Genomic DNA, 14,246 nt, shown 5'->3' on the forward strand with positions numbered 1-14,246 from the left:
GACCGACTTAGTAACCTGCTAGGAAGATAAGCCTAAAGAAAAAGGTTGTATGAATAATATAAGAGCTAACGTCCTCTCCGTACCTGCGACTGGATTGTGGGTCCCCACTTAGGGTTGCTGGGAAAATAACTAACCGCCGACACTGAGGCTTATAATCATATCGACGGGCCTGGAATAAGCAACGGAATTATCAGCTAACGCACGTAAAGACACGGTTCCATCTCTGATCCCTCAATGGTTTATAGGTCCAAAGGGTGAACCCGCTCTCGTTCCTCAGATAGTAAACTCTCTGATGCAATCAGCTGAACCCAAGAATCACCGCCATATTTCTGATGACCTTCAATATGTTTCATCATCATAAGGACCACTAGCTCCATATTGGTCGGAACCGTTGGAGAATATACCTAGTGGAAAATGATGTGGCAGCCTAGCAGCTTTCAACCGTGCCTTTCTATCTGCCGCGAATAGCAATCTGATTGAAGATACATGAATTCAATTTTAAGACCCGGATGTTCGGTTGTTATTATTGACCAGCATCATCATAAATATACAGTACGTGTACCGCCGAAATGGTATCCCTGACTGTACGATATTCTGGAGTACCAGTGGACAGCATATATGAGATGGCAAAACACGTTGATAATCACCATGACGTCACAAAATGTCCACAGGAACTAGTCATGTCCCAAAGTGATCCCGGATGTGAACTGAATTAACCGTAACCGTACCCGTAACCGCCATGTATATATATATATCGTATCTTTACCTGCCATACCTTCAGCCTTATAATCCAAAGAGCGATGGGTGGGACGCTCCCAGAGGGGGTTTAGCCATGAACGCCGGCCGAATTTATAGATCGGTCAGAGCTCGCCGAATATCAACATCGCCGGAGCATCGGCTGTACCCCTTTACAAATCTGCCCCTCTACAAACTATCATAAAAAATCAAGAAGATCAATAATCGTCGCCGAGGCCTCGTTAGATTTAAGCGCAGCTTCCAGGGACCGAGCTGCAAAAAAACACCCTAAGCCCTCGTAATCGCCATGACGTCGGCCGTTCTTCGGCCGCAAATGCACATTAAGAGCTCGCCAACACGTCGGCCGAGCTAAATTCTTGATTTGTAAAGGGGTATTTAGAAAGCTCAATCAAAGTCGGCAGGTAACAGGCAAACAACACGAGACACTGTCCAGATGACGTCTGTTGGTAACGTACGGGATTATTTATTTATGGTCTGCATCAATATGGTCGCTAACTGTCTACATGGCTGGACTACTGCTGTTTGTACTTTTTCCTCGATTTTATGATTTGTTAATTCATTTGTTCGTCCGTTCGTTTGTTCCTTCACTCACTCACTCACCCACCCACTCACTCACTCACTCACTCACTCACTCACTCACTCACTCACTCACTCACTCACTCACTCACTCACTCACTCACTCACTCACTCACTCGAGTGATCTCCCCTTCATGACCATTATCCCCTTGATACATATTCATTAAAATCTCCCGAGTCTAACTTTGTTTTCGCTTGGACGTATGTCAGTGTTAGGTGCTTAGCCGGTATCGCTGGACAGCGTCCAAAGCTGGCGCTTGGCTCACGGGTCCTAACGGTAAGACCCTAAGCCGGCATGAAATCGAACATGACGCCACCGAGGACTTGATGACCGCTGGTGAATGATGGATGACGCTGCATCACGCCATGTGGTGGAGCCGCTTGTCAGATTGGAGAGAACCCAGAGCTGTGGATGACTTCACGTGATATGTTTTTACTGCACACACATCAGATCTCCCACTCCCAAAAGCAAGGCATCTATAGCGTTGGAAGTTTGCCATTCCGCACGTGAGCTACAACTGCTCCCGTTCATTCAAATGAAGCTCGACAACAATTGCTTCAAGAAATCCACCTTTTATCAAGTACAAATCCAGAGTGCATTGTCAATGGTCATTGGTATATGAATATCGCGTGGAGATAGGAGTCCTCTTCACCTGAAACACGGGCTACAGATTAATAACTGTTCAGATTTGTTATTGCATAAACCACTCTAGAATGCAGGTCTAAACAATTGCTGGTGCGTGTAACATGTAAAATGCAACCTGCAACCCGCATTTTCTTCACGTTTTAAGAATAAATGAGTGGTATAATCGCCGAACTGATCCTGGCTTCCTACCTGAAGGACATAGGCCAGGAAAGCGGGGTCTGTAAATAGTGCTGTTCATCGTGACAAGTCAATCTATTTTAAAATCACATTTACTTCTACATACTGGCTTGTAATGTGATGTGTTACACTTATATGACGGAGCTGTGATGGTGGAAGCCTAATATACGGCTTCCTTCACATATTAGTATCCCAGAATTTGATACCATTGACATGAATTTCCAAAAATTTTTACTTGGAGTACATGCAAAATCATCAAATGACGGCATCCGTGGTGAGTTAGGAACATTTCCCATTTCGATCAACGCTCAGATACAATTAATCAAATACTGGCACCGTCTAGCAAACTTACCCGAAGATTCTTTACTACGTGAAGCATATGATGTTGTACTTTCCGGTGAATACGATTGGACAAATCACGTAACTGACATTCTCAACTATAATGGTTTTGGGTATGTATGGACAAACCCGAGGTTGTATCATGTTAATATGCTAATCGATCAATTACGACTCCGTTTACAGGATATATACATTCAAGAATGGCATTCTTCTATCCAGAATAACTCAAAACTTTCCATTTATTCTACGCTAAAGGAAAGATACGGACAAAAGAAGTATCTTTCGAATGTACACAACTTCGAACTTCGTAGAGCAATTACTAAGATAAGAATCTGTAGTCACAAACTAAATATAGAAGCCGGAAGATATTCTAAAATTCCCCGTGACCTGAGGTTTTGTCCATTCTGCCCAAATGAGATCGAAGACGAACGTCACTTCGTTATGGATTGTTCTCGATATGATGATAAACGCACAGAGCTGTTCACATTACTTTCCACTTGCTCTAAAGACTTTGCTACTCTCTGTTCGATAGATAAATTCACGTACATTCTGGGAGGCGATAATCCACATTGTGTACAAGTAGGCAAATATATCCACGATTGTTTATACCGTAGAACTAATAGTGTAAATGACATGCTAGACCCTTTATGTTGATGTATCCATACCTATAGATATCCATATATCTGTGTTTAGTTGTACTGTAAGTAGTTGTTATGCATGTAGACCTTACGAAAGTCGCTGTACTTTTGTCGTGTCAATAAAGATTGCAATATATTATTCAAGGATGCCAGGCTATTTGAAACCATTTAGCCTCAGAATTCTCTACATTGTATGGAATTGACTCAGCAAGGGACCTTTCTAATATCCCCTGCAATTATCGGGTGCACTTGCAATTGAATCCGGAGAGCACACGGCCCATCGGCCTTGACGGAGAGCAGACGATGAAAGCATCTCCTATACTCGATGGGGGATAAGTCTGACACAATAGGAGAATCGTGCGAGAAGTTGGAGATGATAGAGATTTCCGTGCGCATTGAGATTTTAAAGCCAATCATCAGAGAGCAATCAGTGCCACGCTTTTCTACCTCAAGTACCTGGCAGCGATCTGGTAGAGCATTTAGGTAAAAACCGAAAACCCACCAAGGATATGAAGGTGGAGAGGGATAACGATGATGGCAAATGAATGGGTGTTGTGTCTATGATCTCTGTGGCCGCATGGCTAAATAAATCTTTACCGTAATTTTATCTGATGGATGCACAGTCAAGTATAGTAGGAAATTGTAAAATGGCTACATATATTTTGTGCATCGTTGTTCCTCGTCCATATCCGTCAACCGGAAATAAGCGCTTTGAGGGCGCAGAACGTACACAGTTAATATGATGGGTTTTATTCTTAGTTCATGGGTAAATTGTTATATACACTAATGGCCAGGGTTAAAGACGCTTATCAAAAGTTGACGGTTTCAGGATGACAGAGCTGACCCAGGACTGTCTCACGAAAGACAAAAATAAAATTAAATTCTGATTTTTCTGATTTCACTTCGCTTCTGGCAGGCCTTACGTGGCGTCCGTGACGGCTGCACGCTGACGTCTGCTAGATCATATCGCAAGCCAATTCTTCCAGAGCCGCCTCATCAATCTTGAGATAAAACTAAGTCACGCTTGCAGAGTCTGGCCATACACAGTCATGATCAGAGGATTTGGCTGCCTACAAAGGTAGAGTCATATTACGGACAGTAGCGTTTTGCATCCTTCACGACCAAAGGTTTGTTGGGGCGTGCTGAAGAAGAGTCTTCTTTGCATGATTTTATACGTGTCCCGGGTCATATAACTAGTTCTTCTCATGTCAGAACCTCGGAACCTCTATAACTCCTTCAAACGCCTGAAAACTCCATAAACGCCATGAGTCAAAGCAAGGACATGGCTCAAGTGATTTCAGGTAGGAATCATAATCCAAGAAGGTACGACGTATCTCTGGATGTGAATCAACAGGCAGCGCGGCTTGCTTTCCGGAAAACCATACTGCACTGCAGTAGCGGGTTTCTATTTCATCCTTCCGAGCGTTAGCAGTATCATTTCCATAATTCCATTACAATTCAGTCTCTGTACTTATATTATAGACAGTTGGCAGTTAATGGAGAATGTTTGTCACAAAGCCGCGAAAATCGATCGGACGATGATTCTACGGCAATCGCCCGAGCCTCGCTTATGATACTAACTTTATTGCACAACAATTGTACAAGGTACAAAGTATGGTTTATATGTGACAGGTACAGTTTTCGGGTGAAAAATACGCGCAACCATCTATCCATCTTAAATGTGGCCGATCTTCCATTGATACGCCCGAAGATCGTGGATAATGTGACAGGGGTATTAGGAAAACACAGGGTGCCACTTAGGAGCGACATTGCAACATTATATGACACACAAATACTTATATAAGAAGCACTAGAAATCGCTGAAAACTGTCAAGTTTCATGTAAGCTTCAAAATGTGTAAACGCCTGCCGATACAATCTTTTCATTTTCTAATCGGTCCAAAATCCGGTTTAAGGTCCGTTTTTTTAACCTGTCCAACAAAAAAGCGGCTTTGGACCGATACCCACCCCTACTTTTACAAGTTTGGACCAATCCGTAGATTTCCACACCAACCGAGACTTCAGTTGGTTCCCTGTCGGCACTATGATAAAACATTGCCACTATCTTTACTATTCCTCCAAGATTTACGGCCAATAATCTCGCCCTTTCTTCTTTCGCCCAGAAACATACCAAAAACAGTAAAAGCACGCGTGCTACATATAGACAAGATAGGAGAATATCGTAAAATTGAGGAGCCTTCATCCTTTCTTATCCCCCTTATGTCCTTGTTATGGGTGTAGCGTACATGGACAGGGCATAAACATTTCACTGCATAGTTCAAGTCTCACTCTCTTGTCACTTGACTGCATATTTTTCTTTTGTCCTGAATGATCACAGTTGTCGAAAAGGGCAGAAAATTGGTTTTAGTTCAGTTGATAAGTAGGAAATTAGTTTCATTTTTATCTTAAAACTCATTACGTTATAGTTTCTTTTTTATCTTTTCTGCAAGTCTCTGAGCTGTACAAGACGGAAGTAATGCACAATTTCCTTAGAGTTTATTGTCTCCCGTCTGGTATCGCCCACGCAACCCTGCATGTGGGGAGATACGGGGAGATTACACTTGATCTTTCACTGAAGTGACAAACTTGTGTGACAAACCTGCATTTTGTAACACAGGTTTGATCAAGCAGAGACTGGCAAAACTTACCCGTGTCACCAACAGTATCACCAAGCCTCGAGCTATTTCCACTCCAAACATGGCGGCAACCGTGTTGACGTTGGCCCCGCAAGCTGCTCCTGAATAGTTTGTCTTTAGAAATTGTGGCAATTCATCAAACGTATGATGTCGAGAACATTCAACCCTCGCGAACGTTATTAATGTTCATTATTGCTTTTCGCTGGTAATCCAGCTGATGGCGGCTAGCCGAAAGATGAGAGGAAGCAAAACTTGGCAACCATATTGTATTTAGAGGGAAACTTATTACAGTTTATACGTATTAGACGATGGTATCCTAAAACTACGAAGAAATCCCAAAGTAGCATCTAAAACCAGCAATGCCGCGCGTTTTTAATCTGCCTCCGAGCTATGTCGGAAACGTTTGCAGCATGATTGCGCTATACACCATTCTCACGCGGCGGCCATGATAGATCGAAGAAGAGGTCAATGAGGCAAACAGACAAAACTTATTTCTAAAATCAGGTCCCATTTAGTTTTCCCCCAAACCACACAAATTTTCATGATATAAGATAGAATAATAAATATTACAAGAAGTGTTTTGCACCGAAAAAGGTAGCAATTTAGAGTAGTTTAGACTGACCCCATAGTCCCTTAAGAGATGCAAAATAAAAACATAATAATGCAAATTTTTAACGAATTTGCAGCCATTCACTTATTGGTCGATTTCCTAATTGGCAGGCTACCATTGGTCGAACTGCTAATTATGATGGACAGCCTTTTGTTTGCCACATTGAACTCGTTTTAGATCTATCATGGCCGCCGCGTGAGAAAGGTGTATAAGTCAGAGCAATCGACCCTTTACAAACTTCCAACGTACATGTGACATGGCCGAGAATTGGGCCTCAGACGCCAGAAGAAAGCAGTGTGAACCAGTAAAAATAAGACTTCCAGAAAGACAATATATCAAACAATGCCCATCGTCCGTGTCGAACGCTGGGGCAGTCATCAATGTTCGGCGTTTAAACTGCCGAGAAAGTTGTAGGCATAGCCCACGAATCATAAGATATTCTTTTAGCTTTGATCAGAATGCTCTTATGCATACTGCTTTATTAGTTTCTAGTATTAATTGTAGGTAAAAATATATCTAACCATCGTCATCATCATCATCATCGGCCGACGTGCGTACACGACGGAGTTATTACCGTTATACCCCCCCCCCCCTTACGGGGTGACATACCCTATACAACCACTGTAGGGTACATGAAAACTGCCAGTTAGGGCGAATTATTGACGAGTTGGTATACGTAGTCAATACCAATATAAACGTCATTAAGAATTACATCTTGTCTATAAAAATCTACTTCGTTGCAAGGTGCATCCCCAGCGTCTGATTCCTGGAACTCAGGCAATCTGTCATGATATTGATTAAGTTCGTCAATTAGGGCAGCAGACTCTGGAGTAATGCCAATATGACGGAAGGGGCGGTTTATCTAGTGCGTGGTGTTGATGACATTTGGCGTATCCAGTCAGACGAAACATCTGATATTTGATTGAATTGATCTCTAATGATTGATCAAAGTAACGTGACGTCAGTGCAGGCATTTCAGCAACAAGGGGGTGCTGATTGACTAAAGACTTAAAGCAATCCGCTTGACTAAAAAGCATTCAATAAGGTTATAATCAGTTCTATGTGAGCAGGGTGAGTAAATGAAATATTCAAGAAAAGCTTCCAGTCGTAGTCAATGTGGGGAGTGAAGGGAATTAGCATGACGTTGGAGCTAACTGAAAACGAGACTGTTCAATACCACAATACACTAATTAAATCAGAAAACGATATCAGGAGAAGCTCTTTCACCGGCTCTGAAGATACAAGATAATACCGGCAGTCAGCTTCAACCGCCATATCATATTGTCAACAACGCCTTTCTGTTGCTCACGAAACTAACTTAAGATCAAATAGGCGATTGATTATGGGCCCAATGCTTCTTCAATTCCCCGACTGTTGTAGCATAATTAGAATAATTAGACTGTGCGGTTGACAGTGGGGTATTAGCGGCGGGTATCAGCCTTGTAAGTGTCAGATTAATGTCGGTCATATCGGACGTGAAGGAGACAGCGTATCATCTGGTCTCATTTGCTGATATGATTCTCGTTACGTGCTGACATAGAACCGACTCATGTGATGAAAAGTATTAACCAATCCCGGTGGAAGGGCTAGTAGTGCTGGGAGAGGGTTTTAAGAACCACGGGCAGCAACCAGTTGTAGCGATGGGTCAAAGTATTCGGCACTAAGGGGCAGGACCAGCAGAAGTGATGGGTCAAAGTGTTCAGCACTAAGGGCGGGACCAGTTGTAGTGATGGGTCAAAGTGTTCAGCACTAAGGGCAGGACCAGCAGAAGTGATGGGTCAAAGTGTTCAGCACTAAGGGCGGGACCAGTTGTAGTGATGGGTCAAAGTGTTCAGCACTAAGGGCAGGACCAGCAGTAGTGACGGGTCAAAGTGTTCAGCACTAAGGGCGGGACCAGTTGTAGTGATGGGTCAAAGTGTTCAGCACTAAGGGCAGGACCAGTTGTAGTGATGGGTCAAAGTGTTCAGCACTAAGGGCGGGACCAGTTGTAGTGATGGGTCAAAGTGTTCAGCACTAAGGGCATGACCAGTTGTAGTAATGGGTATAGTGTTCAGCACCAAGGGCAGAACCACTAGTAGTCATTGGTTATATAGCGTTCAGCACCAAGAGTAGGGCCACTAGTAGTCAGTGGTTATGGTGTTGAGCACCAAGGGCAGGACCACTCGTATTGATGATTATAGAGTTCAGCACCAAAGGCAGGGCCACCAGTAGTGATGGTTATAGTATTCAGCACCAAGGACAGAACCACTAGTAGTCATTGGTTATGGCGTTCAGCACCAGAGGCCAGAACCGCCTGTAGTAATGGTTGTAGCGTTTAGCACCAAGGGCAGGAGCACTAGTATTGTTTGGTTATAGTGTTCAGCACCAAGGGCGGGACCAGTGAAAGTGATGCACCTTGGAAAGGACCACTAGTATATAGTAGTGATGGTTATAGACTATATAGTGCTCAGTATCAAGGATAGGACCACTAGTAGTGATTGGTCATAGTAATCAGTAGCAAGAGCAGGTTCTACCGGTAATACTGTGTTGTGGTGTTAAGCCCCAGCGACAGGGACCACCAATAGTGCAGGGGTAGAGTGTGCAGGGACAGGAGCCATCAGTTGGTCGTTTCGTAGTATTTGCAAATTACATGAACCGTCCATCAAGGTTGTTGCTAATGTTCAGTTCCGGGTACAAGGAGAAACAATGGTGAAGCCTATAATATTAACCGTTACTAAAAGGATTCTGTCTCTTGTCACGCAATGACGGTTAGTCCCAAGGACACACGTCATGACCATACTTGACAGTAGCTATGATAAAGTGCCGGAACCACCGCTGATGATTGGGAATACTCATCAGGGACATACAACAAACTATGGACACCACGTGATTGATGGGAATTTAAAGCACTACACTTCCTTAACAATCACCTGTTGACACAAGGTATTTTCCAGGCTATTTGTTACTGACTTGTCAATTAATCCATCTTATGTCACTCCATTTGGCATCGTGTGTTGGGCACAGAAGCCAGATTCAAGGTCCTAGATTCAAATCCCCTGACATACCCCGTGAATTTCCTCACTCTATCCAGGTGTACAAATGCACACACGGCTTCGGTTCCCGGAGGTAGAGAAAGCGGAAGGAGAGGGATGCCGTGCCCTAGACACAGTGGATAGAAGAAACCCATCGCCCCTATGGTCTCAAAAAGGTCATGGGGGTTTCTTTTACCTTTATATCATACTCTTGTCCAGAATTATTAAAGGTCAAGCTTCATTATTTATGATGATGATGATGGCACACTTTAAAATGTATGAATAAATCCAGTAGTAACGTTACATGTAGCTGGGAGCCACGCTAGAGGATAAGAAATATCACAGTCAGCTGGAGACAATGACGTGCTTGGTACCACATATGACCTTCAAAACTTAGGCAATAACGTTCTAGCAAAAACACTATTATTTTGAACAGGATGTATTCAGTGAGGATGCTGCTTGAAGACTGTCATGTGCTTCAGTTTGATCCACTCTGGTCCTACTATATGTTTATACATATAGATAATCGGGTCACCTTGTTACATCATGGCGATAGGAAAGGGAATTTCATTATAGCAGCGTAGACCTCATCATTATAGCAGCGTAGACCTGATTATTATAGCAGCCCAGACCTCATCAGTATAGCAGCGTAGACCTCATCAGTATAGCAGCATAGGCCTCATTATTATAGCAGCTAAACGCCATCTAACCTGATTCAGCATTTAACCGGGGCAGCATCATGGTAACGGGGATGGAATAGATATATCTGCCTCACATGGAAAGATAATGTCAGGGTCACCACCCCTGTATGCATTACGTGGAGTGTAGAAATCTAAAAGGTGATTAAAACAGTGTGAGGGTCAGGGTCGCGTCGTACAAGAATTTGGGGTTCTCATTGCGCGGTTTGCTTCCAGGGGGTTCTATAAGATTGTAAGCTTATGTTTGCCACCGGACATGTGAGAAATCCGAGCTGTAATACTTCGCGATGTTTCTGCTTTTCAGTGATGATAAGAGGAACATAACACCCTCGACTTTTCACGCGAGCTCTGCATTTTTCTGTGAAGTCTGAACCAAGTGGTATTCATCATTCCGGATGTGCACCAACAAGCCCTGATAGTTCCGCACTATCCCCTTGCGGTAGGCACGCTTCAAGGATCTAGAAAATGCACACTCTTGTAGATGTCGCTGCCAAATCACGCAAAAATGTGGCACTGATGTCCACTTTAAGCGATCCCTGACCTTGAGAAAACCGGGGTATTTGTCTAGTTGAGGTCACACCCGACTTTGACGTCTGGCCTGATGTTGATCTCCCTGCAGGCAGGCAGTATGTAGTTTTGAGTGTTGTGATTTCTGCTAATGGGAAGCCAAATACGAGTCCCCCTTGAAACAGTTAAAGATACACTACCTACAATTCTTGTGTCAATGGTACATATCCCAGAGTCAATAACGTATGTATCCCTTAAAGTACCATGTTATTCCCTCGGTACCAATTAATCTTTGGTACATCAGAAAACAAGCGTGCTGCTGTGCGGAATACATTTTCTGTAATTTATGAGCAGATTTTAAGTCGCCTAGGGAATTGGTAGGCGTGATACCTCATTCGTTTTCTATATTCTCGTACATACCTTGTCTATTACCTGATTCAAAGGAACTGATTCAAGGAAACTGTTGTTTAGATAAATAGAAAAGATGCTACACGTAATGTATATGTTAGTAGAAGAGGACTTGTATACTACACTGTGGTCATATCCATATTCAAGACTGCAGGACCATACATCAGCAATCAGGGTAAAACACGTGAACCACTTATAAATTTCTCCGCCTTTAACGGAGTAATCATGGGCCGGTCACCTATCCGTCTCTCTGTATCTGGGGATTTTACATTGTAAGACCTTTGGTTGGCCGTACAAAAATAACGTGTGATTGCGCTAATAGCTACAGCTCTCCCTGCTGCATTTAGTTTACACCATTAGAGAGAGAGAGTGATAAGTCTTTCTCCTGTATGATAGAACAAATACACACGCGACTACACGCCTGTAAGTTCTGATAACCCCAGTGCCGCCTACACGGTATGACCGGGGCGCTCCTGAGTTGTTGATGATCATGAATTCTTGACATATATTTTCCCAAGGATTATCACGGATGTTTTCGGGACAACCCACTTACCATACCTTACCACTCCCGAGCGGTATCCATCATTCCATTCCGCACTGCACACTACGTTTCCATAGTACATCGTATTCAGGCAATAAACGACTGATTTACTGATGAACAATAAAGTACATGCACTATTTCACCCCCGTTCCTAAAGTGGTATCTTCGTTTATTTTCCAGATTAAAGTACGATTACATTTAATAGGTGTGTTTTTGTCAATCTTAGGTCACGAAGACTTTTCAACCTTGTACCTAAATTCCAATTGAAACATGGAGTTATCATTCTTTCCGCAGATGAAAATAGAGCTAATCTGCCCAGTATGACGTAGAATGGCACAAATACTCAGTTCAACTCAGTTTAATTCAAATATGAGATAATCTGTGTTTTTATTGTCTAGTGGCCGTGTCACTGCGATGTTTGGAAATTTCCCCTACTAGTATTCTGAAGGCGTATGCGTTATCTGAAGGTAAACTTACTTGAATTTCTGACTGACTCAGCTAGAGAAGAGGAATGTTGTACATGTGGTAGTATGACAACCGGAAAGACCGATAGTGCCAGATGTACCTATTGTAGCTGGACGCCAGGATGAGGAAGCACATTTTGTGTTTGTAAAACCCGTCATCCGATCCATCGATCCAGCGGCTTTGCTTTGAGTATATTTCCGAAATATTACAAAGCTCTTATATTGTCATTGCATGTGCGAACATAGCTCAATAATGTTTGCGTACTTACCTTATCAGCATGGTTTTGCCGCACTGTGAGATTTGTCTGGCCACTCCTTTCCACGACTTCAACAGCAAGAATTTCTGCTTCTGAGTAAGTGGCAACCTTTCGTCCAACGCCGACGGTGTGGAGGATTTGGGCGGTGTGCTGTCGCCGCTGTTGGCTGACTCCGACTCGTGCGACATCTTCTTGCTGTTTGAACATCCCATGTTCGCTCCCATGCCGAGGAGTGTGCGCGCAGGCGGCCGAACCACACCGCTTGATGAAAGAATTTTCCGCCCGCCACGCGAGCACTCCGTCCAACAATCTCGTCCAGAAAGAGAACACTCGACCTTGTGCCGTGGACCGGTAGGAACCTGTAAGTGTAATAACACACAGCAAAAAATAATCCTCAACTGAGCGTCAAGATGTACGGAAAGAGGATCACTTCATCACGTCCGACACATCGACAGAGCCTTCACTCGTGGTTTGACTGTCTTCACCCTGAGCCAGATCCTTCACCTGTGGCCTAAGCGACCTGACACGCTCTCAACGTAGTTGTACAATTGTGCCAAGAAGGCCACAGGTCATGCGTTCTTGAGATCACGTGAAGATGACTCCAATCAGGTTCGACACATCGTCAAGCCTGTCACACTGCCCTACCTCACCAACTAAATCTGACTACTCGGAAGGCTCATGCCTTGGTTCACTGCGGCGTTCTTTTAGGTTCCTGCTGTTCCACGTGCGATTCATTCATGCCGTGGACCGTTTCAACTGTCGAGGTTTCTACGGTTCGTCCTAAAATGCAATTTTACAAAACACTAGTGCTGTTTATATACAACCGATCGAGGCTTACTGTGTGATAACGGTAGGCTTTATCATCAGTGGCCGCCGGCGTAGTTCGGAATTATATGGTTCCGTTACGCCCCCTACCGTCCGCTGTTGTGAAATGACACAGCTACCATGACAGTATCTTAAGCAATGTATGGTCCGGTCCACTTTAGCCTGGCATTAGTGTTTCAAAGTATATTTAAGCAATTTAGCTAATTATTGTTACTTTTCTACACCGACTAACGTTACACAGTCATGGTAACCAATGTACGAAAAATGTATTCCCCATAAAGCTTTTTAAATTTCAAATGAGTTTTCACTGACGTTTATAGGCATTAAGGTTCAGCACGTCGTACACGAGGAAGCCAAGTGAAAGATATAATTATAATGTCTATGATATTTAAACCGTTGTAATTTTTGCGTTATAACAGCCTAGGTTACACATAGCCGAGTTTAACTCCCGAACACCAGCCGACCCTTAGCCGACTCAGGTCGGCAGTAGTTCGGGAGCAGTCTGACCAGTTTTAGGCCACGCCTATCTTTGGTGCCGAACTTAAGCCGAATATGCATCTCCTAACCATCTCCTAACCATGTCCTAACCTAGCCCCGAATGCTATCTAACCTACTCCCAACCATCCCGACCACCAGCCGTAGACTGCCGAATCTCTCCTGACTGATTCCCAACCGATTGCTAATCGTCTCACGACTTGAAATGGACATATTAAGAGATTTTCACAAAGAGAGGCTATTTTTGTTTTCAATCAAAATAATCCAGTTTTCTATGCTGTTAACATCACCAAGATATCAAATTTTGATCATAGATAGCGCCAATACGGCATTTATCGTTCTTCTTTGTTTTTGGTTGAATGTCGGTCGTGTGAAGTTCGGGGGTGATTCGCCCACGTTCTGGTAATTTTCATTTTGCATGCCGGGAAGCCTGACAGCAGAGATGGTCTTGGGGTGAGTCGTGGGTAGGTTGGAAACTAGCTGTGAGTCAGCAGTTCAAAATTAACTTGCTGTGAACTAACTGCGAGCCTTGTGGGGATTCGTGGGCGATATCTGGGTTTACACTTTACATATGCAACCTGTCCGTTTTAGACGCGAGATTGATTGCACATGAGGGACATTAAATTTGATGACGGGCCAAGTTAGGGCGAGGATCCTCAGAGG

The 14,246-nt window shown here is 43.6% G+C and overlaps 1 protein-coding gene across 1 annotated transcript in view; it reads right to left on the bottom strand.

The window, feature by feature from the left end:
* The window catches only part of LOC118429879 (cytoglobin-1-like), a 28,752-nt gene extending 15,442 nt beyond the window's left edge, over nt 1-13,310 (bottom strand). The window contains exon 1 of the mRNA XM_035840509.1: nt 12,276-13,310. Within this exon, the coding sequence (XP_035696402.1) occupies nt 12,276-12,487 (212 nt within the window). The 5' untranslated portion in view covers nt 12,488-13,310. The remainder of the gene's footprint in view (nt 1-12,275) is intronic.
* Between the last annotated feature and the right edge of the window lie 936 nt (nt 13,311-14,246).

The sequence above is a fragment of the Branchiostoma floridae genome, chromosome 1, assembly GCF_000003815.2.
Source record: "Branchiostoma floridae strain S238N-H82 chromosome 1, Bfl_VNyyK, whole genome shotgun sequence".
Taxonomy (NCBI): Eukaryota; Metazoa; Chordata; class Leptocardii; order Amphioxiformes; family Branchiostomatidae; genus Branchiostoma; species Branchiostoma floridae.